This window comes from Coregonus clupeaformis, chromosome 17 (assembly GCF_020615455.1).
Source record: "Coregonus clupeaformis isolate EN_2021a chromosome 17, ASM2061545v1, whole genome shotgun sequence".
NCBI lineage: Eukaryota > Metazoa > Chordata > Actinopteri > Salmoniformes > Salmonidae > Coregonus > Coregonus clupeaformis.
Window position 1 is genome coordinate 1,684,581 of NC_059208.1, and position 25,829 is coordinate 1,710,409.

A 25,829-nucleotide genomic window follows, 5' to 3' on the forward strand; every position below is an offset into this window, starting at 1 on the left:
CACTAGTATCAGTTAATTACCATGCATATTATTTTCAGTTAGTTATCATGCCTAGTATTATCAGTTAGTTACCATGCCTACTAGTATCAGTTAGTTACCATGCCTACTAGTATCAGTTACCATTCCTACTATTATCAGTTTGTTACCATGCCTATTATTATCAGTTAGTTACCATGCCTACTAGTATCAGTTACCATGCCTACTAATATCAGTTAGTTACCATGCCTAGTATTATCAGTTAGTTACCATGCCTACTAGTATCAGTTACCATGCCTACTACTATCAGTTAGTTACCATGCCTAGTATTATCAGTTAGTTACCATGCCTACTAGTATCAGTTACCATGCCTACTATTATCAGTTAGTTACCATACCTACTAACATCAGTTACCATGCCTACTATTATCAGTCCGTTACCATGCCTACTATGTGTTATGGGTGCCTACGATACCCGAATAGTCGCGTAAAGTAGCATTTTGAAACGGCCAGATTGGGACCATAGTGTATATGTTTTGTCCTCAGTGCCAGTCTCAGTAGTGAGAGTGCTGTTTAAGACTATGTGGTCACCTGGGTTTACACTGACAGAATCCTCAGAACTCTGATGTGGACAACGTGTCAGTTTTTACGGTAATGCTGCCTGTCATTCATTTCTTACTGGAAGGGGATCATTCACAAAGAGGGAGGGGCCAGAGAAAAGATAGACTGACAAATAAAGAAAAAGAGAGAGAGGGAGAAAGGGAGAGAGACAGACAGACAGCGACAGAGAGAGGAAGGAAGGAAGGAAGGAAGAGAGGAAGGAAGAAAGAAGGGGTGAGAGGGAGATGTAGATTCGTAGAGAGGTCGACAGGTGAAGAGAAAGGGGTATCTGTATGACATCAGTCTGTCTGAAGGTTGTTTATAACACATGGACCAGTGAAAATTGAAAAGTTATCACATATTGAGCCAAATACCATAGAAAAACAGTCTACAGTACCCAAGAGGTAAGGCTTTATTCAAGAGGTCATAATGGTCACATAATAACGTATGAGCAATGATGAAAATCTCCAACTGCAAAAGGCCTAATAAATTAATAATAATGATACAAATAAAATACAAAAAAATAAACTGTCCATTAAATATATCGGAGTGGCTGCGGATCCAACTTTTCTATACCTCTCATTCCGACGGCTAAAAGTCCTGAAGCTTCTGCGCATGTGCAGGATTCCCTACTTTACGCACAGTCTCTGTTCTACTCGTAGAGAACAAGCTACTCTGGTGAATGGTGCTCGTTTAATAAAGTTAGATAAAAGCTGAATCAATGTCTGGAAGATCACAATGATAGTATTCTACAAAACAGAACCACATATAATAGCGTAGCATAACGTTACTGTAAGACAAAACACCACCTAATTTCTTATGACATTTTAGGATGATTTTAGGATGATTGGGAAAAAAAATTTCTCATGTGGCCAAAACTCAACAACACGCGCCGCTAGGGAAAATGTGTGCTATGATTGAAACTAAACACAGGTATGCAGATGCTGCATGGACGTTTCACCGGTAAAACTTGAAGATGTATCATTCACAATTGACTGAGAAATGTGAAGGGAGGTTTACGAGTAGATCAGAGACAGTGCATAAAGTAGAGAATCCTGCACATGCGCAGAAGTGTCGGGACCTTTAGTTGTCTGGAAGAGGGTTCCAGAAAAGTCTTATCCGCAGCCTTGGCATAAATATAATATAGCAGAGGTTATGTCCTTCCCTCTGACTGGAGCTGGTTGTCCAGGAGTGTGTAACAGTGGAGAAAGAGAGGTACAGTATTTACAGCCGGTTATGTCTATGATATACAATATCTGTAGGCTATGTCAGTAGAGCGCAAGGCATCAGGTGTCACAGGCAAACTGCTAGAGTTAAGAAGATTACTAGTGGATGTCGATTAAGGCAGCCCCCCGCACCTCTCTGATTCAGAGGGGTTGGGTTAAATGCGGAAGACACATTTTAGTTGAATGTATTCAGTTGTACAACTGACTAGGTATCCCCCTTTCCCTTAGATCTGACAGTCATAACCACAGACACGCATGCGCGCACGCACACACTCAAGCATACACACTCCCGCACTCAACACACTGAGGTACTGATATACACCCAAACATTCAGTCAGTGCTGTTTCTGATGTTGTGTGTTTGTAGCGTCTGGTTGGTCGATGAGCTGGCCTATCCATCATCCTCCTAATAGGTGTCCCATTGTGATCGACAGAAACAACCCTGAGAGAGAGAGAGAGAGAGAGAGAGAGAGAGAGAGAGAGAGAGAGAGAGAGAGAGAGAGAGAGAGAGAGAGAGAGAGAGAGAGAGAGAGAGAGAGATAGAGAGAGAGAGAGAGAGAGAGAGAGAGAGAGAGAGAGAGAGAGAGAGAGAGAGAGAGAGAGAGAGAGAGAGAGAGAGAGAGAGAGAGAGAGAGAGAGAGGAGAGAGAGAGAGAGAGAGAGAGAGAGAGAGAGATAGAGAGAGAGAGAGAGAGAGAGAGAGATAGAGGGGGAGAAGGAGAGAGAGAAACATACTATGAGAGAACCCTTCAGACTGACTGACAGTCCAATGACACGTGTCTAAAAACACAGCCAACACGTCAGGGTGGGTGACAGTACCTGTGGCCTCTGTGTGTAGTTTGGAGCCGTCCGTGTTGGTCACTTGACAGGAAACAAAGGTTTTCCGTCCCTCCTTCTTATCCAATGAGCAGGTGAGCAGCACTGTACTACCCAATGGGATGGGGCTTTGGGGAGGAGAAGCGGGATACAGTATGTGTTATAACCAGGAAATGTGGTCAGGAAAAACCTAGAACCTCACGTATAACTTAGAACCCTATAATAATGACCACAATAACATGAAAACATATTTTTAGAGCTTAATAAGCCATGAGTGAGTGAGTGAGTGAGTGAGGGAGTGAGGGAGAAGTGTGTGTACCTGCGGTAGTTGATGTTGAGGTTGGCAGTCATGACAGGCCCAGAGAGGTAGGTGGCGTGGGTCCCTGTTACAGTGTCAATCATGGTGGCTATTGCCCCCCCATGGACATGCCTGGAATCACACACATCATTTATCAATGTTACACTTTGACTAAATATGTTGTTTGAACGCTAGCAGTTGATTGTGTCATTTTTACAGAGATACACACACACAAGGACAAACATTGTCACAGTGTACACATGTACACACACACACAAGCAGCTCACCCCGGGGGTCCCTCCAGTAGGTGGCCAGCCTGGAACACACACACACACTTCTGCTCCTGCTTGTTGACAAACATGACGTACTCGAACGCTGCTCCCTGCTCCCTGATGTTCCTCGTGAACAGACGAGCCTTCGACTGAATGATCTTACTCAGATACACCCCACCTTGGAAGGAGAGACACAGGGTTACACACATACACACAACATCTTACTCATACACTACGTCCAGGATAGGAGAGACAAGGTTACACACATACATTGTTTACTTTACATTTTAGTCATTTATCTTGTCCAGAGCGACTTGCAGTAGTGAGTGCATGCATTTCCGTATTTTTTTCGTACATACACACACACACCATTTGTGGAAGAAACCCTTCCTTACTGTACCTGTGGCGTACTTGATGGAGCGGTTATAGCTGGGCAGTTTTCTCCAGACACCCCACTTCTTCTCGCCCTCCTCCGTCTCTACCTCACACTGGTTGTTATAGTGCTCATACACACGCCTCATGTCAGAGCCCCAGGACGAGTTGGGCAGGCTGAAGTCCCGTGGCTGGGAGGAGAAAGGCCAGGGCAGCACCTAGTGGACAAACACTACTATTACACTCTCATCCATACTTTATTACAGTATTATCTGACTGAGTACAGGGGGTCCCACTGTATGACAACAGAACAGAATGACAGGGCAGAAACATCCAGAACGAAATACAATACAATACAATACAATACAATACAGTTCACAATGCACATTGTGGGAAAAAAATACTGTTTCTATCGGCAGTTACGTTCGGGATTAGGGAACAGTTAGATCAAGATAAGCCATGAAAAATGTTTAGGTATGAATCATGACTTACATGTTCTCACTCACATTGACAGTAGGCTATAGTGACTCACATGTTTTCACTCACATTGACAGTAGGCTATAGTGACTCACATGTTCTCACTCACATTGACAGTAGGCTATAGTGACTCACATGGTCTCACTCACATTGACAGTACGCTATAGTGACTCAAATGTTCTCACTCATATTGCCCTTGACAGTAGGCTATACTAATGTTATGGAACTCACATGTTCTCACTCACATTGACAGTAGGCTAAAGTGACTCACATGTTCTCACTCACATTGACAGTACGCTATAGTGACTCATATGTTCTCACTCATTATGCCCTTGACAGTAGGCTATACTACTGTTATGGCTGTTTGTAGCTAGCTAAATATTCAGTGGCTGTGTTTCTGGACCCACCGCCATGGTTCGGACACTGTTGACAGAGGACCAGGGATGCTGGAGAGTCTCTCTTGAAGTCATTTGTTGTCTGATGTTGGCGTTGAAATTTCCCTTTGAGATTTCACGTCCCATTATTTGGTACAGTCCCCTGGCCATCTGCTGCGCTCCTATTCGTATCATGATGACAATGTTGGGGTAAGATTGCCCAGCCCTATTCTGATGTAACTACAAGTAAATTAGCTAACGTTAGCTAGCTAGCTAACGTAACGTTAAGGTTACTACTAGCTAGCCCGCTTTAGCTTTACTGACTAGAGGCTGAGGTATGATAGCAATACACATTCAGAATCAAACCTAACATAGCACTATAACTTTCTACTGTTACAAACTAACAACAGGAGGATAAATACGGAGCTTCTGGCCATTTTCTCTCGCCTCTGGTTTTGCCGGTAGAATGACTTTCATGTGGATTTCATCGCCCCATGTTACCACTTCCTGAACGAGGAACGACAACAGGGACGAAGGGCAACATACGTCATCCTGGTCATGTGACCTATATCGGTCACTGTGATTGGCAGCGAAGGAAGGCTTCTTCCGACTACATAGGTTAGTTACCATGCCAACGTAGACAGCCTGTCCTTCATCCTTTCAGACGCTGACATTTTTTTACACTTTATTTTGCATTTTACATTTTTAGTCATTTAGCAGACGCTCTTATCCAGAGCGACTTACAGGAGCATTAGTTTATTGAACCCGTTTTTGTTAATGCAAGATACTTTGTGACAATTTACTTCAAATAAACTGCCAGCAGGATGTTTGGTTGCAAGGAACGACGTTCAAAAAACTAACTTGTGCAGAGGGCGAGAGACAGAATCAAGGTAAGCATGTCACTAATAATAATATGCCATTTAGCAGACGCTTTTATCCAAAGCGACTTACAGTCATGCGTGCATACATTTTTGTGTATGGGTGGTCCGGGGGATCGAACCCACTACCTTGGCGTTACAAGCGCCGTGCTCTACCAGTTGAGCTACAGAGGACCACGGGCAACACATAGACAAACAAGTGGTAAGATAACTTTATAGCTAAGTAGCTGGAAATGTTTTATAGTATGCATTTTCACTCTTTTATAGAAAGATGGCGAGATGACAAACCACATTGCAGAGCTGGACAGGTGTGTAAACTATTCAGTTATGTACTGTTGGGCTAATTGTAACTGTAGCGTTTGATACGTTGCAGTTTCTCTCTCTCTCTCTCTCTCTCTCTCTCTCTCTCTCTCTCTCTCTCTCTCTCTCTCTCTCTCTCTCTCTCTCTCTCTCTCTCTCAGTATCTGTGGTGTTTGAGGGCTCCACCCAGGCTGGTTCCATGAAGACCCTGAAGCTGAGAGAGCTGACCCAGCAGAGAGAGACTGCGCTGGGAAAGACTGCTCTGACGCTGGTGAGGGGGGGATGCTGAAACAGGGCCCTGTCTCCTCAGCAACACTAAAAAAGTACTTCCTCGCAGAATTTCAGAATGTTAAAAATAAATGTCCCCACCTAATAGCAGAAAAATGTCAATAGCTTGTATTTATTCATGATATATGAAAACAATTTTCTAAACATTAACAATGATTCATATTTGTTCATATTTAAGCTACGGTTTCATTAAATTGGGGTTTTAAAACATGTTCCAAGGTCAAATAAATGCCCCCAATGCAAATCACTGTGTATGGAATACATATTGGCGTATAGAGCAAACACTATTCTAGGTGCCACAGTAGAAGTGTCGTAGGGAATACTCTGTAGGGTCTGTAGAATGTAGATATGGTGTAATTTCATAGGGCTCTGAATCATACAGGGTGTTGCTGGACTTTTACTGTGGTCAAACAGCTTAAAATGGGGTGCCTGGACACCATATGGTACAAATATAGCACTGTACGGGAAGGAACACTCTGTATTATTCAGAGCCCCATGAAATGACACCATATATACATTCTACAGACCATACTGAGTGTTCCCTACAATGCTTCTACTGCGGCACCTAGAATAGTTTTTGCTCTATAAGCCAATATGTATAGCATATACAGTGATTCGCATTGTGGCCAACGGAATGGGTGGAGTAAAAGGCCAGCAACACTCCATATTATTCATAGCCTCATGAAATGACACCATTACATTCTACAGCCCCTGAGTACTTCCCACCCCACTTTTATATCGGCACAAATAATCGTATAGTGTCCAGGCATCCCATTTTAAGATGTTCGACCACTGTAAAAGTCCAGCAACTCTTCCTATGACCTAGATTTTTGTTCTAACTCATCTGATTTGTATTCTAGGGACTCTAGTGAGTACACTGGGCTCTGGTTTTATGGACACACAATCAATCGCTTCTCCTGTGTGCCATTTGTCTGTGCAATGCAACAAAAAATACAGTACTTTTTTTCTTAAACATTACATTTCAAAATTGCATCCTTGAACAATAGCACCAGTAAATAAACAAGAATCATACAATCGAAATATATATATATTTTTTAAAATGTTTATTGTATATATTTTTTACCAGTAGGCTATTATTATGTTCTTGACATTCATTTACTTAAGCGCCAACCATTTTCTCAATGTGCTCCACCTTATAATATTCTTTATCTTACTGTATATACCTCCCGAGTGGCGCAGTGGTCTAAGGCACTGCATCACAGTGCTAGCTGTGCCACTAGAGATCCTGGTTCGAATCCAGGCTCTGTCGTAGCCGGCTGCGACCGGGAGACCCATGGGGCGGCGCACAATTGGCCCAGCGTCGTCCAGGGTAGGGGAGGGAATGTCCGGCAGGGATGTAGCTCAGTTGATAGAGCATGGCGTTTGCAACGCCAGGGTTGTGGGTTTGTTTCCCACGGGGGGCCAGTATGAAAAATAAAATAAATAAATCATGTATGCACTCACTAACTGTAAGTCGCTCTGGATAAGAGCGTCTGCTAAAATGACGTAAATGTAAAGTAGTAATTCTCTTTAGTTTTTCCCCCCATGTAGTTATTATAGTTTTCCTAATTTTAACATTAGACGCTATGCAAAGTTGCAAAAAATACTGATTTAGTAGCAGACACATAGCGTTTTACCGCAGACTTTAATTTTGAAGGCAAAATCAGGAAACCTGAAGTATAAATGTGGATAGGTTCAGCCATGAAGCTGATCCCTGTCTCCATACCATTTTAGAGACCTTGTTCTCTTAGGGGACGTCATTAAATAGCTATAATCAGCCCTTTCATGAAGGTTCGTAGCATTATATCTCTAACCTATTCCTCTGACTAAGGAAAATGAATGGGTTTATTCTTGCTAATTTGTGTTGCAGTGTCCTTTACACACATACACTGTCAGAGCAATTACACGTTTGTATTACCAGATGGGGGTAAAAGTAGGCTACAAATTGTCAGGATGTCCATATAGGACACACCAATTTATCAAATGAATGAATTGCTTGCATTGTCCATATTTGTACCAAGTGGTCCTCTGTAGCTCAATTGGTAGAGCATGGCGCTTGTAATGCCAGGGTAGTGGGTTTGATCCCCGGGACCACCCATACGTAAAAATGTATGCACGCATGACTGTAAGTTGCTTTGGATAAAAGTGTCTGCTAAATGGCATATTATATTATATTTACCAGAACTTGAACTACGGCTTCCCCTGTATCTACAGTACATGCTCTCCATGATGTCTGCTTTCTGTATGTGTGCAGGTCCGTAGAGCAGCACTGCAGGCCCTCCTGGAGCATGAGAGACAGCAGTACGTCATAGAGCTCAACAGACTGGGCAAGGCCATCTACAAACAGAGTCTAGACTCTAGTCTTCACTAGACCCATAACAACACCAAAGACTATCTGAAGTTTCTGCTGAAAGCCATCTACCAGCAAGGATGTGTAAACAACTATAGAATACTTTTAAGTATTAATGTGAAAACATTTACTCACAGCCATCTATAAGCACCTTGTTTACAATTGAAGATGTGTTTTTTCTTTAGGATTACAGTTTTACATCTTTGTCTTTACATTTAAAAAAAAAAGTCTGATCTGTGCAGAAGCAGAAACTGCTTCTGTAAAAGTACACATTTAAGTAATTTACATTCCAGTAAATTAATTACTGGGCCTCATGTCACATGACTCATGTCACGTTAACAAAACAGGGATTTGTGTGTCAGTCAGGGAGGTAGCACTATACATAAACAAAACACATATTTGGTTAACAAACAGGTCTCCTTCACAACCGCAAGCAAGACCAAAAGAAATCAACGAATACACAGTCTGTCATTTGTCCGTTCAGTAGAGCTCTCTACTGGTCATTTGCTTCAGTTTTGAGGAGTAATTACAGTGCCTTCGGAAAGTATTCAGACCCCTTGACTTTTTCCATATTTTGTTACATTACAGCCTTTTTCTCAAATTGATGAAAACATTTTTTTCTCAGCAATCTACACAGAATACCCAAATAATGACAAAGTGAAAACAGGTTTAAAAAAATGTTTGCTAATGTATAATACATTTTTTTAATAGTACCTTATTCAAATCAAATCAAATTGTATTTGTCACATACACATATTTAGCAGATGCCATTGCGGGTGTAGCGAAATGCTTGTGCTTCTAGCTCCTACAGTGCAGTAATATCTAACAATTTCACAACATATAACCAATATACACAAATCTAGTAAGGAATGGAATTTAAGAATATATACATATATGGACAAGTAGAATATTATAGAATACAGTATATACAGTAGGGAGAACAAGTATTTGATACACTGCCGATTTTGCAGGTTTTCCTACTTACAAAGCATGTAGAGGTCTGTAATTTTTATCATAGGTACACTTCAACTGTGAGAGACGGAATCTAAAACAAAAATCCAGAAAATCACATTGTATGATTTTTAAGTAATTAATTTTCATTTTTATTGCATAACATAAGTATTTGATCACCTACCAACCAGTAAGAATTCCGTCTCTCACAGACCTGTTAGTTTTTCTTTAAGAAGCCCTCCTGTTCTCCACTCATTACCTGTATTAACTGCACCTGTTTGAACTCGTTACCTGTATAAAAGACACCTGTCCACACACTCAATCAAACAGACTCCAACCTCTCCACAATGGCCAAGACCAGAGAGCTGTGTAAGGACATTAGGGATAAAATTGTAGACCTGCACAAGGCTGGGATGGGCTACAGGGCAATAGGCAAGCAGCTTGGTGAGAAGGCAATAACTGTTGGCACAATTATTAGAAAATGGAAGAAGTTCAAGATGACGGTCAATCACCCTCGGTCTGGGGCTCCATGCAAGATCTCACCTCGTGGGGCATCAATGATCATGAGGAAGGTGAGGGATCAGCCCAGAACTACACGGCAGGACCTGGTCAATGACCTGAAGAGAGCTGGGACCACAGTCTCAAAGAAAACCATTAGTAACACACTACGCCGTCATGGATAAAAATCCTGCAGCGCACGCAAGGTCCCCCTGCTCAAGCCAGCGCATGTCCAGGCCCGTCTGAAGTTTGCCAATGACCATCTGGATGATCCAGAGGAGGAATGGGAGAAGGTCATGTGGTCTGATGAGACAAAAATATAGCTTTTGGTCTAAACTCCACTCGCCGTGTTTGGAGGAAGAAGAAGGATGAGTACAACCCCAAGAACACCATCCCAACTGTGAAGCATGGAGGTGGAAACATCATTCTTTGGGGATGCTTTTCTGCAAAGGGGACAGGACGACTGCACCGTATTGAGGGGAGGATGGATGGGGCCATGTATCGCGAGATCTTGGCCAACAACCTCCTTCCCTCAGTAAGAGCATTGAAGATGGGTCGTGGCTGGGTCTTCCAGCATGACAACGACCCGAAACACACAGCCAGGGCAACTAAGGAGTGGCTCCGTAAGAAGCATCTCAAGGTCCTGGAGTGGCCTAGCCAGTCTCCAGACCTGAACCCAATAGAAAATCTTTGGAGGGAGCTGAAAGTCCGTATTGCCCAGCGACAGCCCTGAAACCTGAAGGATCTGGAGAAGGTCTGTATGGAGGAGTGGGCCAAAAACCCTGCTGCAGTGTGTGCAAACCTGGTCAAGACCTACAGGAAACGTATGATCTCTGTAATTGCAAACAAAGGTTTCTGTACCAAATATTAAGTTCTGCTTTTCTGATGTATCAAATACTTATGTCATGCAATAAAATGCAAATTAATTACTTAAAAATCATACAATGTGATTTTCTGGATTTTTACACTCCGTCTCTCACAGTTGAAGTGTACCTATGATAAAAATTACAGACCTCTACATGCTTTGTAAGTAGGAAAACCAGCAAAATCGGCAGTATCAAATACTTGTTCTCCCCACTGTACATATGAGATGAGTAGTGCAAGATATGTAAACATTATTAAAGTGACTAGTGTTCCATTTCTTAAAGTGGCCAGTGATTTCAATAGGCAGCAGCAGCCTCTAATGTGCTAGTGATGGCTATTTAACAGTCTGAAGGCCTTGAGATAGAAGCTGTTTTTCATTCTCTCGGTCCCAGCGTTGATGCACCTGTACTGACCTCGCCTTCTGGATGATAGCGGGGTGAACAGGCAGTGGCTTGGATGGTTGATGTCCTTGATTATCTTTTTGGCCTTCCTGTGACATCGGGTGCTGTAGGTGTCTTATTTACATAAGTATTCAGATCCTTTGCTATGAGACTCGAAATTGAGCTCAGGTGCATCATGTTTCCATTGATCATCCTTGAGATGTTTCTACAACTTGATTGGAGTCCACCTGTGGTCAATTCAATTGATTGGACATTATTTGGAAAGGCACACACCTATATAAGGTCCCACAGTTGACAGTGCATGTCAGAGCAAAAACCAAGCCATGAGGTCGAAGGAATTGTCCGTAGAACTCTGAGACAGGATTGTGTCGAGGAACAGATCTGGGGAAGGGTACCAAAAACATTCTGCAGCATTGAAGGTCCCCAAGAACATAGTGGCCTCAATCATTCTTAAATGGAAGAAGTTTGGAACCACCAAGACTCTGCCTAGAGCTGGCCGCCCGGCCAAACTGAGCAATCGGGAGAAGGGCATTGGTCAGGGAGGTGACCAAGAACCCGATGGTCACTCTGACAGAGCTCCAGAGTTCCTCTGTGGAGATGGGAGAACCTTCCAGAAGGACAACCATCTCTGCAGCACTCCAACAATCACGCCTTTATAGTAGAGTGGCCAGACAGAAGCCCCTCCTCAGTAAAAGGCACATGACAGCCCGCTTGGAGTTTGCCCAAAGGAACCTAAAGGACTCTCAGACCATCAGAAACAAGACTCTCTGGTCTGATGAAACCAAGATTGAACTTTTTGGCCTGAATGCCAAGTGTCACGTCTGGAGGAAACCTGGCACCATCCCTACGGTGAAGCATGGTGGTGGCAGCATCATGCTGTGGGAATGTTTTTCAGCGGCAGGAACTGGGAGACTAGTCAGGATAGAGGGAAAGATGAACGGAGCAAAGTATAGAGAGATCCTTGATGAAAACCTGCTCCAGAGCGCTCAGGACTGGGGCAAAGGTTCACCTTCCAACAGGACAACGACCCTAAGCACACAGCCAAGACAACGCAGGAGTGGCTTCGGTACAAGTCTCTGAATGTCCTTGAGTGGCCCAGCCAGAGCCCAGACTTGAACCTGATCGAACATTTCTGGAAAGACCTGAAAATAGCTGTGCAGCAAAGCTCCCCATCCAACCTGACAGAGCTTGAGAGGATCTGCAGAGAGGAATGAGAGAAAACTGCCCAAATACAGGTGTGCCAAGCCTGTAGCATTATACCCAAGAGGACTCGAGGCTGTAATCACTGCCAAAGGTGCTTCAACAAAGTACTGAGTAAAGGGTCTGAATACTTATGTAAATGTGATATTTCAGTTTTTTATTTTTAATAGATTTGAAAAAATTTGTAAAACCTGTTTTTGCTTTGTCATTATGGGGTATTGTGTGTAGATTGATGAAGGAAAAAAACTATTTAATCAATTTTAGAATAAGGTTGTAACGTAACAAAATGTGGAAAAAGTCAAGAGGTCTGAATACTTTCCGAATGCACTGTATCTAACATGTGAGCTAATTAAGCAATAAGGCCCGAGGGGTTGTGATATATGGCCAATATACCACGGCTAAGGGCTGTTCTTACGCACGACGCAACGCGGATATACCACAAACCCCCAAGGTGCCTTATTGCTATTATAAACTGGTTACCAACGTAATTAGACTAGTAAAAATATGTTTAAAATTTTGTTTTAACTACATTTAACATACTGTATTGTAGCTCATAATGACAGTTCCTATCTCTCTAGCCATATAATGACAGTTCCAATCTCTCTAGCCATATCTGGGACACGTTGGTGATGCAGGTTTGGAGATTCCAGCAGACAGACTGTGAAAGATCAGAAACAATGCTGACGTTTAGGCAGGCATTGCAAGACGCCTTGGATGATGTGCACACACACCTTGCCTTTGACGTGCGCACAACCTGTAACTTCCAGGTGAACAAAAAGGAGAGCTGTCGTTGATAATATCAATCAGAGATCAATCCAGTTTAATACAATCATACAGGGAGACACCTCCAGAACAGAAGCAGAGAACATGTCCAACGGGGCTCTTGGAGACAGGGCCTTTATATTCTAATCAGAGAGTACCAAATGTTCTCTAAAACATCAACCAGAGAGGCTTGAAGTCAAAACAAAAGACAGTGACTTTGCCGGCTGCTACAGAATCACACAGTGTTCATGTCATCAATACAATAATAATCAGTGTGTTCTCGGTCCTTGTACCTTCAGTAGCTCAGGTCTAGTGACCATCAACCCATTCACAATGAGTGTCACAAATAGAACACTGGTAATCATGTGTATTACAGAAAGGGAAAACATCTAAATATGCTAATAATTGTGTTAATTACTGTTAACTGAATATTAACTTTATTCAACTTAAATATTTCCATTAATTCCAAAATGGAGCTCTTTGGCATCAACTCAACTCGCCGTGTTTGGAGGAGGAGGAATGCTGCCTATGACCCCAAGAACACCATCCCCACCGTCAAACATGGAGGTGGAAACATTGTGCTTTTGGGGTGTTTTTCTGCTAAGGGGACAGGACAACTTCACCGCATCAAAGGGACGATGGACGGGGCCATGTACTGTCAAATCTTGGGTGAGAACCTCCTTCCCTCAGCCAGGGCATTGAAAATGGGTTGTGGATGGTATTCCAGCATGACAATGACCCAAAACACACGGCCAAGGCAACAAAGGAGTGGCTCAAGAATAAGCACATTAAGGTCCTGGAGTGGCCTAGCCAGTCTCCAGACCATAATCCCATAGAAAATCTGTGGAGGGAGCTGAAGGTTCGAGTTGCCAAACATCAGCCTCGAAACCTTAATGACTTGGAGAAGATCTGCAAAGAGGAGTGGGACAAAATCCCTCCTGAGATGTGTGCAAACCTGGTGGCCAACTACAAGAAACGTCTGACCTCTGTGATTGCCATCAAGGGTTTTGCCACCAAGTACTAAGTCATGTTTTGCAGAGGGGTCAAATACTTATTTCCCTCATTAAAATAAAAATCAATTTATAACATTTTTGACATGTGTTTTTCTGGATTTTTTTGTTGTTATTCTGTCTCTCACTGTTCAAATAAACCTACCATTAAAATTATAGACTGATCATGTCTTTGTCAGTGGGCAAATGTACAAAATCAGCAGGGGATCAAATACTTTTTTCCCTCACTGTACATCTATGCACTGTTAATATTGAATAGACAATTGAACCAGATGGGCATGCACCTGCACGCTTCTTTAGAACTCTTCTCTAGAACCTTTGCAACACTCAGAAGTCACCTCAGAGATACACCTTGCTCCATCTCAGAGAGAATTAGCCCTAACCTCTTTCAGTCATTCCTACAATAACCATTCATGTACTGTACCATAGGATGAAAATCACTCATTAAAAAATGTAATGTCTCCCTTCCTTACCTGCATACATAAACTAACAGTGTATGTAATGAAGACATGACATTCAGACTGGGTTTTCCAAATCTTTCTTGTTTTTTATTTTCCTGAGTATTGAGAGGTACAGTAAGTGAAGGTGGTTGTAGGTGATGAATGTTATGAGCTGCACAACGATGATGTGCATGGGTGTGTGTGCATCACTGCAAGCATGAGGGAGGGAGGGAGGGAGGGAGGAGATAGTGTAGTGCAAGTTTTCTTCATTTTGGGGCCTCAGTGATTCCACACAGCTTCCTGCAAAATAACAAAGAAAACAACAACAACCACTAGTTATCAATGGCATGTGAGCACCCAGTAACCACAGAACTACATGACACACAGTACACCGTGACCATAGAAGTGTTTGATAATGGTGACCACAAGACTTTGTGTGAGTGTGCCTGAATGCCTGGGTGTGTAACTGCTCTTACCGTCCTTCCTCATTGGTCTGGTCCACAAACGCACACAGTGCCTTGTCCCGGTCCAGAATCTGCTGTTTCAATGCCTGGATCTCCTCCTGAGCTGTCTTCTTCTCTGCTTCTTGATTATCTAGAGGGAGGGGGCGGGAGAGGGAAAAGGGGGAGGGAGGGATAAGGAGAAAGGGGTGGAAAGGGGGAGGGTAGAAAAAAAGACAGAAGGAAATGGGTAGATAAGGAGGAAAGGGTAGTGAGAGAGAGGTGAGAGAGTAAGGGGAACATTTAGAATGATGCATGATGTATTCCCTCTGAGCTGAAGGTACCCATCACTGCAGTAAAATAGACATTGTACCTTTAAATTTCTGAAGGGCCGCCGACGCGTCAGTCTTCTTTTTCTCAGCATCGGCCTGAGGAGGAAAAATAGGGGAGATGAGGAAGATGAGGACCGGTATTTGAGGAAGATGAGTACCGGTATTTGAGGAAGATGAGGACCGGTATTTGAAGTATTGTAGGCCTTATCTAGGCCTTATTAAGAACTACATAAGGCATACAATAATTTCTTCATAATATGTACTTTGTTTAAAGTGTGACTAATACTTTTTGTGACTAAGTGAGAATTAAATGAAATTCCTGACTGATCACTGCTAAAAGAATACCTGGCAGAATACCTCTCAAATACCACTCAACACAAAACATATAGTACTTTCAGAAAGTATTCACAACCCTTGACTTTTTCCACATTTTGTTGTGATACAAAGTGGGATTCAAATAGGTTTAATTGTAATTATTTGAAAATGATCTACACAAAAATCATAACATTAAAAATATATATATAATGGAAAATAAAACATTTATATAATTATCTTCATTAGATACTGTATGTATTCAACCCCCTGAGCCAATACATGTTAGAATCACCTTCGGCAGCGATTACAGCTGTGAGCACACAGCTTTGCATACCTGATTGTACAGTATTTGCCCATTATTCTTTAAAACATTCTTCAAGCTCTTTCAACTTGGTTGATCATTGCTAGACAGCCATTTTAATGTCTTGCTATAGATTTTCAAGATGATTTAAGTCAAAACTATAACTAGGTCACTCAGGAACATTCAATGGCGTCTTGGTAAGCAACTCCAGTGAATATTTGTCCTTGTATTTTAGGTTATTGTCCTGCTGAAATGTGAATCTGTCTCTGTTGTAAAGCAGACTGAACCAGGTTTTCCTCTATGATTTTGCTCTATTCTAATTATTTTCATCCTAAAAAACTCCCCAGTCCTTGCCGATGACAAGCATACCCATAACATGATGCAGCCACCAACATGCTTGAAAATATGAAGAGTGGTGATATGTTGTGTTGGATTTTCCCCAAACATAACGCTTTGTATTCAGGACAAAAAGTTAATTTCTTTGCCACATTCATTGCAGTATTACTAAAGTGCCTTATTGCAAACAGGATTCATGTTTTGGAATATTTTTATGTAATTGTATTCTGTACAGGCTTCGTTCTTTTCACTCTGTCAATTAGGTTTGTATTGTGGAGTAACTCCAATGTTGTTGATCCATCCTCAGTTTTCTCCTATCACAGCCAATAAACTCTAACTGTTTTAAAATCACAAATTGGCCTCATGGTGAAATCCCTGAGTGGTTTCCTTCCTCTACAGCCACTGAGGACTGGGTGTATTGATACACCATCCAAAATGTAATTAATAACTTCACCGTGCTCAAAGGTGTCCTACCAATAGTTGTCCTTCTTTGCAAGGCATTGGAAAACCTCCCTGGTCTTTGTGGTTGAATCTGTGCTTGAAAATCACTGCTGGACTGAGGGACCTTACAGATAATTGTATGTGTGGGGTACTTAGATGGGGTAATCATTATGTGGGGTAATCATGTTAAACACTTGTTGCACACAGAGTCACAGGGCTCATCTGAATGTAACCTGGTACCGGTTTTAAAAAATGAATGGAAGTATGGAGGTCGTTTTGTGCCCCCAAAAATTATATTTCCTGAGCTTTCTTACAGGTGCAGCTCAATAAATTAGAATATTGTGGAAAAGTTAAGTAATTTCAATAATTCAATTGACAAAGTGAAACTCATATATATCGTGGATTAATTACACAAAAAGTGAAATAGTTTAAGCCTGTATTTGTTTTAATCTTGATGATTACGGTTTACAGCTCATGAAAACCCCAAATTCAGTATCTCAGAAAATTAGAATATGACATGACCAGTGAAAAAAGGAAATGTAATACAGACATGTCGTCCTTCTGAAAAGTATGTACTTGTACATGCAGTCAGTACTTGGTTGGGGCTACTTTTGCATGAATCCCTGCATCTATGTGGCGTGGCATGGAGTTGATCAGCCTGTGGCACTGCTGAGGTGTTATGGAAGCCCAGGTTGCTTTGATAGCGGCCTTCAGCTCATCTGACAATATCCCATAAATTCTCTATGGGGATCAGATCAGGTGAGTTTGCTGGCCAATCAAGCACAGTAATCCCATGGTCATTGAACCAGGTATTGGTACCTTTGGCAGTGTGGGCAGGTGCCAAGTCCTGCTGGAAAATGAAATCAGCATCTCCATAAAGCTTGTCAGCAGAAGGAAGCATGAAGTGCTCTAAAATTTCCTGGTAGACGGCTGAGTTGACTTTGGAATTGATGAAACACAGTGGACCAACACCAGAAGATGACATTGCTCCCCAAATCATCACTGACTGTGGAAACTTCACACTGGACTTCAAGCAACTTGGATTCTGTGCCTCTCCACTCTTCCTCCAGACTCTGGGACCTTGATTGCCAAATGAAATGCAAAATTACTTTCATCTGAAAAGAGGACTTTGGACCACTGAGCGACAGACCAGTTATTTTTCTCCTTAGCCCAGGTAAGACGCTTCTGACGTTGCCTCTGGTTCAGGAGTGGCTTGACACGAGGAATGCGACAGTTGTAGCCCATTTCCTGGATACGTCTGTGCGTGGTGGCTCTTGATGCACTGACTCCTGCCTCAGTCCACTCCTTGTGAAGCTCCCCCACATTTTTTAATGGCCTTTGATTGACAATCCTCTCAAGGCTCCGGTTATCCCTGTTGCTTGTGCACCTTTTCCTACCACACTTCCTTCCACTCGACTTTCCATGAATATGCTTGGATACAGCACTCTGTGAACAGCCAGCTTCTTTAGCAATGATCTTTTGAGGCTTTCCCTCCTTGTGGAGGGTGTTGATGACTGTCTGCACAACTGTCAAGTCAGCAGTCTTCCCCATGATTGTGAAGCCTACTGAACTGGACTGAGAGACCATTTAAAGGCTCAGGAAACCTTTGCAGGTGTTTTGAGTTAGTTAGCTGATTAGAGTGTGACACCTTGAGTCTACAATATTGAACTTTTTCACAATATTCTAATTTTCTGAGATACTGAATTTTGGGTTTTCATGAGCTGTAAGCCGTAATCATCAAGATTAAAACAAATACAGGTTTGAACTATTTCACTTTTTGTGTAATTAATCCACGATATATATGAGTTTCACTTTGTCAATTGAATTATTGAAATTACTTAACTTTTCCACAATATTCTAATTTATTGAGCTGCACCTGTATATCTCCTAGATATAGGACAGACACGTCAAAACAATATTCCTTATTATACATTTTTTGACTGTCTGTTTTGCCATTTATGAATGTGTTATTCAATGCGTTTATATGTGCTATATATTTCTTTATATACCTTAAGGTATAAAGATTCCAAATAAAATAGCTAAATGATCAATAGTATGACCATCTTAAAACAATTCCATATGATAGCTTAGTAGAAGCAGATGTTTACTCTTGAACTTATTTGGGCTTGCCATAACAAAGGGGCTGAATACTTATTGACTCAAGACATTTCAGCTTTTCATTTTTCATACATTTTTTACAATTTCAAAATACCACTTTCATATTTTGGGGTATTGTGTGTAGATCAGTGACACAAAATCTCAATTTAATCCCCTCTAGTATGAAACACAAACATTAACACACCTCACCTGACGGTGATCAGTGAATACAGGGCCCTTACATGAGGGTTAGTAGGGCTAATGAATCAACGGAAAATAACTAAACTGATGATCATCATATCCAACACTCCCACTGTCAGTGAATTTGACCTATAAACATATCACAAGCCAGTCCGTTGCCAACAGTTTCACAATGGATAGGAAGATTGTTTTAGTGCTGCCTTTTTTTCAGTGTTCTAATTCCTAATTCTATGGTTCTGTGTCTCTGGTGAGACTTGGCACAGGCATTCTGTTAATGGATTATTATAGATCATAAAACGAGGATAAACAATACTGTACCTTTTCTATGTAGCAGGTGTCTGTTTGCATAGCGTGTGTGTGTGTGTGTGTGGGGGGCACCTGCGCATTCCATTGGCCTACCTTCTCTGTATGACAGGTCTTTAGGCTCTTGTCCGCCTCGCTTGCGGCTTTAGCAGACTGCTCCTTCTTCTTAGTCAACTCGTCTCTCTTGGTGTTGATGGGCTTCAGCTCATCATTCAGCTTCTGGATCTTCATCTTGACCTGGACGATGTCATTCTCCTTCTGCTTGACCTGAGAGGAGCTCTCCAGAGCGCGGGCTTTAAGACCCCGCAGAGTCATCTCCTGGTGGACCGCCTGGTACATCAACACCACCATCACACCCACGGCCAGGAACACTAGCGTAGACACAGCCCGCATACTGCTGGGACAGGACAGAGAGAGTGAAGGAGGCAGAGAAAGAGAGAGGGAGAGAGAGATGAGGCTCAAGTCAGGTGCAGTGTATCTTTCTTGGCTGCTGTCTTGTTCTGTCACTCCTCAACCATCCCAGTAGTCAGCCTGTGTGTGTTGGAGAGTGTGTGTTCATATTCCCTCCCTCTGGTTGCTGATGGCAATCTGTCCACGTGTAACCGGTTCGTCCCGCTAGGTGGAATGTTTGGTAGACAAAGCTAAATCTACTTCCTTGTTTAACTACCCCACTCCCCCCCCCTTCTCTCTCTCCCTCCCTTCCTCTCTTGCTCTCTCACCTTTTGTTTTAGAGGCATGGTCACGTTTTATTACTAACATATATCCTCTCTCTTTGCAGTAACGTTTATCTATCTCTTTCATTTGCATTTAATTTCTCCTCCCTCTTCCTCTTAGAGGGTACACAGACAACCAGAGATTATGAAATTGTTCCATGTAGTAAGTCATTATTTAGGGTACAGTGTGTGCAATGGGGAGATTTAAGATCACTAAAGTTCATATTCAGTTTAGAGTGATTAACACAATGTTTAGCAAATTAATATACAGTACCAGTCAAAAGTTTGGACACACCTACTCTTTCAATGGTTTTTCTTTATTTGTACAATTTTCTACATTGTAGAATAATAGGGAAGACATCTAAACTATGAAATAACACATATGGAATCATATAATAACCAAAAAAGTGTTAAACAAATCAAAATATATTTTATATTTGAGATTGTAGTCTCCCGAGTGGCGCAGTGGTCTAAGGCACTGCATCGCAGTGCTAGCTGTGCCACTAGAGATCCTGGTTCGAATCCAGGCTCTGTCGTAGCCGGCCGCGACCGGGAGACCCATGGGGCGGCGCATAATTGGCCCTGCGTCGTCCAGGGTAGGGGAGGGAATGGCCGGCAGGGATGTAGCTCAGTTGGTAGAGCATGGCGTTTGCAACGCCAGGGTTGTGGGTTCAATTCCCACGGGGGGCCAGTATAAAAAATTAAAGAATGTATGCACTCACTAACTGTAAGTCGCTCTGGATAAGAGTGTCTGCTAAATGACTAAAATGTAATTCTTCAAATAGCCACCCTTTGCCTTGATGACAGCTGTGCACACTCTTGGCATTCTCTCAACCAGCTTCACCTGGAATGCTTTTCTAACAGTCTTGAAGGAGTTCCTGTAGCGGGTGATTTGGACGGAGTCAGGCGCAGGAGGCGTAAATCACAGAATAATGGTTTATTTGGCCAATACAGCGGTTCGCAGCAATGCGTAAAACAACTACAGTGCGACTTATCGGTGCACTGGGGAAAACAAAACACACGGGTGAATATCCTGGCGATCAAGTACATAATGCTCCACCGAGCTATCGACACCTCCACATGGAAACAATCACACACAAAGACATGGGGGGCAGAGGGAATACCTATACAGGGACTGATGAGGGGATATGAACCAGGTGTGTGTAAAAAACAAGACAAAACAAATGGAAAGATGAGAAGAGGAACAGCAGTGGCTAGAAGGCCGGTGACGACGAACGCCGAAGCCTGCCCGAACAAGGAGAGGAGGCAGCTTCAGAGGAAGTCATGACAGTTCCCACATATGCTGAGCACTTGTTGGCTGCTTTTCCTTCACTCTGCGGTCCGACTCATCCCAAACCATCCCAATTGGGTTGAGGTCAGGGAATTGTGGAGGCCAGGTCATCTGATGCAGCACTCCATCACTCTCCTTCTTGGTAAAATAGCCCTTACACAGCCTGGAGGTGTGTTGGGTCATTGTCCTGTTGAAAAACAAATGATAGTCCCACTAATCCCAAACCAGATGGGATGGCGTATCGCTGCAGAATGCTGTGGTAGCCATGCTGGTTAAGTGTGCCTTGAATTCTAAATAAATCACAGACAGTGTCACCAGCAAAGCACCCCCACACCATAACACCTCCTCCTCCATGCTTTACGGTGCGAACCACACATGCAGAGATTATCCGTTCCCCCACACCGTGTCTCACAAAGACACTGCGGTTGGAACCAAAAATCTCAAATTTGGACTCCAGACCAAAGGACAAATTTCTACCGGTCTAATGTCCATTGCTCGTGTTTCTTGGCTCAAGCAGGTCTCTTCTTCTTATTGGTGTCCTTCAGTAGTGGTTTCTTTGCAGCAATTTGACCATGAAGGCCTGATTCACACAGTCCCCTCTGAACAGTTGATGTTGAGATGTGTCTGTGACTTGAACTCTGTGAAGCATTTATTTGGGCTGCAATTTCTGAGAATGGTAACTTTAATGAACTTATCCTCTGCAGCAGAGGTAGCTCTGGGTCTTCCATTCCTGTGGCGGTCCTCATGAGAGCCAGTTTCATCATAGCGCTTGATGGTTTTTGCGACTGCACTGGACATTTTCCGTATTGACTGACCTTCATGTGTTAAAGTAATGATGGACTGTTGTTTCTCTTTGCTTATTTGAGCTGTCTTTGCCATAATATGGACTTGGTCTTTTACCAAATAGGGCTATCTTCTGTATACCCCCCTACCTTGTCACAACACAACTGATTGGCTCAAACGCATTAAGAAGGAAAGAAATTCCACAAATTAACTTTTAAAAAGGTACACCTGTTAATTGAAATGCATTCCAGGTGACTACCTCATGAAGCTGGTTGAGAGAATGCCAAGAGTGTGCAAAGCTGTCATCAAGGCAAAGGCTGGCTATTTGAAGAATCTCAAATATGAAATATATTTTGATTTGTTTAACACTTGTTTGGTTACTACATGATTCCATATGTGTTATTTCATAGTTTTGATGTCTTCACTATTATTCTACAATGTTAGAAATAGTAAAAATAAAGAAAAAGCCTTGAATGAGTAGGTGTGTCCAAACTTTTGACTGGTAGTGTATGTTCCCTTTCTGTAATACCCATGATTTCCAGTGTATGTGACACTCAAGGTGCGGGTTGATGGTCACTAAGTTTGATACTGAATGTTATGGATTATTCTCATATCTGTTGATAGTGATTGACGCCATACTGGATGTACAAGGACCGAGGACACACTGATTATTCATATTGTATTGATGACATCCTGTGAACACTGTGTGATTCTGTAGCAGCTGGAAAAGTCACTGCCTTTTGTTTTGACTTGCTACAAGCCTCACGGGCTGGTGTTTACTTTGGTGCTGTCTGATTAGGATATAAAGGGCCTGTCTCCAAGAGGCTGGTGTTTACTTTGGTGCTGTCTGATTAGGATATAAAGGGCCTGTCTCCGAGGCTGGTGTTTACTTTGGTGCTGTCTGATTAGGATATAAAGGGCCTGTCTCCAAGAGGCTGGTGTTTACTTTGGTGCTGTCTGATTAGGATATAAAGGGCATGTTTCCAAGAGGCCAGTGACTCATTGGGATCATTTGAGTGGTAAGGTAAAAGCAACCGACTGTAGACGAAAGTTGAGTAGTGAAATCGAGGGAGGTGCATCTGCGAAAGCTGAAAGTTGGACACTGATGTGGTTTTCCAACAGCAAGGCTCAGCGCAACATGGCAGTGTTCCCATTGTTTATAAACGTTTTTCTTTATTATGTCAAAATAAACATGTCTCCAACCCTGCATATTACACAAACTGAAAATATACAGTGCATTCGGAAAGTATTCATACCCCTTGACATTTTCCACATTTTGTTACGTTACAGCCTATTCTAAAATTGATTAAATCATTTTGTCCCCTCATCAATCTACACACAATACAGTACTTTGCTGAAGCACCTTTGGCAGCGATTACAGCCTCAAGTCTTCTTGGGTATGATGCTACAAGCTTGGCACATCTGTATTCGGGGAGTTTCTCCCATTTTATTCTGCAGATCTTCTCAAGCTCTGTCAGGTTGGATGGGGAGCGTCGCTGCACAGCTATTTTCATGTCTCTCCAGAGATGATAGAACAGGTTCAAGTCCGGCCTCTGGCTGGGCCACTCAAGGACATTCAGAGACGTGTCCCAAAGCCACTCCTGCGTTGTCTTGGCTGTGTGCTTAGGGTTGTTGTCCTGTTGGAAGGTGAACCTTTGCCCCAGTCTGAGGTCCTGAGCGCCCTGGAGCAGGTTTTCATCAAGGATCTCTCTGTTCTTTGCTCCATTCATCTTTCCATTGATCCTGACTAGTCTCCCAGTCCCTGCCGCTGAAAGACATCCCCACAGCATGATGCTGCCACCACCATGCTTCACTGTAGGGATGGTGCCAGGTTTCCTCCAGACGTGACGCTTGGCATTCAGGCCAAAGAGTTCAATCTTGGTTTCATCAGACTAGAAAATCTTGTTTCTCATGGTCTGAGAGTCCTTTAGGTGCCTTTTGGCAAACTCCAAGCTGGCTGTCATGTGGCTTTTACTGAGGAGTGGCTTCCATTTGGCCACTCTACCATAAAGGCCTGATTGGTGGAGTGCTGCAGAGATGGTTGTCCTTCTGGAAGGTTCTCCCATCTCCACAGAAGAACTCTGAAGCTCTGTCAGAGTGACCATCGGGTTCTTGGTAAACTCCCTGACCAAGGCCCTTCTCCCACAATTGCTCAGTTTGGCCGGGCGGCCAGCTCTAGGAAGAGTCTTGGTGGTTCCAAACTTCTTCTATTTAAGAATGATGGAGGCCACTGTGATCTTGGGGACCTTCAATGCTGCATAAATGCTTTGGTACCCTTCCCCAGATCTGGGCCTCGACACAATCCTGTCTAGGAGCTCTACGGACAATTCCTTCGACCTCATGGCTTGGTTTTTGCTCTGACAACTGTGGGACCTTATATAAACCGGTGTGTGCCTTTCCAAATCATGTAAAATCAATTGAATTTACCACAGGTAGACTCAAATCAAGTTGTAGAAACATCTCAAGGATGATCAATGGAAACACCATGCACCTGAGCTCAATTTCGATTCTCATAGCAAAGGGTCTGAATACTTATGTAAATAAGGTATTTTGGTTTTTATTTTTAATACATTTGCAAAAATTTCTAAAAACCTGTTTTTGCTTTGTCATTGTGGGGTATTGTGTGTAGATTGAAGGAAAAAAATAATTTAATCAATTTTAGAATAAGGCTGTAACATAACAAAATGTGGACAAAGTCAAGGGGTCTGAATACTTTACGAATGCACTGTATATGTGTACATTGCACAATCAATTGGTGTGAGAGAGAGCCTCAAATATCACATTAATTTGTACATATCCACATGATTTGCAGCTAAGTTGGTTCCTGTTTCAGTCACATCTTTGGTCACATTCCTGTGGGTCAAACAAAAACACCCTAATGATTGGTTGACCATAGAGCCTCTCACAATGCAGGCAATGGCTGCAGGATGAAGTTGGTGAAGAGCAACTGCAGAAACTTGCAGTAGACTGCAGTCAAATCTTGATGACATTTGATCACATGATTTTTGTAAAGTTCATGCAGTCGACATGTAGGTGCAAGTCAGACAATTTCTATCCCCATAATGCAACACACTTTGTTATGTTTCGCTCACATAATATAATTTAAAAGTATCCATTAAGGTGTCTGTAATATAATAAAAGTGGCAAAAACGAATGTAGACATTAATAAATGCATTTCTATATTTCCCAAAATATTGTTTACAACGGCGGGGAGTTCCAAGATGGAGGCGTGGGTGGCTTCAACACAGCGCCCCGTGGCCATCATCTAGTGTATATAAATCATTGGTTTTAACGTAATACACCAGATAGATTTTTGTATTGACTTTACCAACGATTTCCCGCTCCTTTTTGTTTTCCTGTAAATTCTTAGTTCACTGGATAAGTTCATGGCTAGTGTGGCCTTACATCAAACTGGCAGAGTTTTAATAGGTTTGTCATGACTAAATGTTTCTACTTGAACTCAATTCTAAATCAAAGTTAGCCGTAGCCTTTCGGCGTGTTATAACAAATTCTGATATAATTCCTAATTCTAGTTGCGCGTGTTATACAGCATTATCACGTTACCTTTTTACGTTTATTTCCCCTTGAATTCCGGTGTACTGATTACCATTTTGCGTTCAGCCACTTACTTCCGCGTAGCATTGACAGGTAGGGTAGTGCTATCCGGAATCTTTGGGATGTCAATACCCTCAATCCTAAACATAACCTTAAATCCTACCCTTACTCTAACCAAAACCCTTACCTAACTTTAACCCTTATTAACCATTTTAATTTAAACTTCAATGGGGTAGGGCCGTCCCAAGGATACCAGATAGCATGGACCGTGACAGGTGGGCGGGCACGGGGATGGTTACTCGCGATAGGTAAGTTAAGTGCGCAGAGTTCTGGTGGAGCACTCCCCAAAAGAAAAAAAAAGAAGAGGAGGA

General features: G+C 42.5%; 2 protein-coding genes and 1 long non-coding RNA gene across 5 annotated transcripts; 1 reads left to right on the top strand and 2 right to left on the bottom strand.

The window, feature by feature from the left end:
* Positions 1 to 957: 957 nt before the first annotated feature.
* On the bottom strand, positions 958 to 4,935 carry them4 (thioesterase superfamily member 4). Its single transcript, XM_041851809.1, has 6 exons — positions 4,442 to 4,935; positions 3,586 to 3,775; positions 3,201 to 3,363; positions 2,935 to 3,045; positions 2,619 to 2,743; positions 958 to 2,242 (listed from the first exon to the last, which is right to left on the bottom strand). The coding sequence occupies exons 1-6, from the start codon at positions 4,601 to 4,603 to the stop codon at positions 2,199 to 2,201; spliced, it is 795 nt and encodes a 264-aa protein (XP_041707743.1). The 5' UTR covers positions 4,604 to 4,935; the 3' UTR covers positions 958 to 2,198.
* Positions 4,936 to 5,047: 112 nt separating this feature from the next.
* Positions 5,048 to 8,798, top strand: LOC121542413. Its single transcript, XR_005995901.2, has 4 exons — positions 5,048 to 5,298; positions 5,554 to 5,594; positions 5,748 to 5,857; positions 8,129 to 8,798. It is a non-coding gene; the product is annotated as an uncharacterized LOC121542413 (long non-coding RNA).
* Positions 8,799 to 14,432: 5,634 nt separating this feature from the next.
* On the bottom strand, positions 14,433 to 25,746 carry LOC121543219. 3 transcript variants are annotated; one of them, XM_045226000.1, is made up of 5 exons: positions 25,533 to 25,746; positions 19,213 to 19,510; positions 15,164 to 15,218; positions 14,827 to 14,944; positions 14,433 to 14,650 (listed from the first exon to the last, which is right to left on the bottom strand). In XM_045226000.1, exons 1-5 carry the CDS (start codon positions 25,604 to 25,606, stop codon positions 14,617 to 14,619), a joined length of 579 nt encoding a protein of 192 aa, XP_045081935.1. In that variant the 5' UTR covers positions 25,607 to 25,746; the 3' UTR covers positions 14,433 to 14,616. The 3 variants fall into 3 exon arrangements, with proteins under 3 accessions (XP_045081935.1, XP_041708892.1, XP_041708893.1); XM_041852958.2 differs by having other exon boundaries at positions 25,468 to 25,593; XM_041852959.2 differs by having other exon boundaries at positions 19,213 to 19,513; positions 25,468 to 25,593.
* Between the last annotated feature and the right edge of the window lie 83 nt (positions 25,747 to 25,829).

What these genes read in the sequence shown, in the direction of transcription:
- LOC121543219 (XM_045226000.1), bottom strand. Translation starts at nt 25,606, where the DNA reads ATGTTTAGGATTGAGGGTATTGACATCCCAAAGATTCCGGATAGCACT. An exon ending in CCTGTCAATGCTACGCGGAA is followed by an intron (nt 19,511 to 25,532) that starts GTAAGTGGCTGA and finishes CTGTCCCAGCAG; the next exon opens with TATGCGGGCTGTGTCTACGC. An exon ending in CAGACCAATGAGGAAGGACG is followed by an intron (nt 14,651 to 14,826) that starts GTAAGAGCAGTT and finishes GTTATTTTGCAG; the next exon opens with GAAGCTGTGTGGAATCACTG.
- them4 (XM_041851809.1), bottom strand. Translation starts at nt 4,603, where the DNA reads ATGATACGAATAGGAGCGCAGCAGATGGCCAGGGGACTGTACCAAATA. An exon ending in ACAGTGTCCGAACCATGGCG is followed by an intron (nt 3,776 to 4,441) that starts GTGGGTCCAGAA and finishes TTTGTCCACTAG; the next exon opens with GTGCTGCCCTGGCCTTTCTC. An exon ending in CTCCATCAAGTACGCCACAG is followed by an intron (nt 3,364 to 3,585) that starts GTACAGTAAGGA and finishes TCTCCTTCCAAG; the next exon opens with GTGGGGTGTATCTGAGTAAG.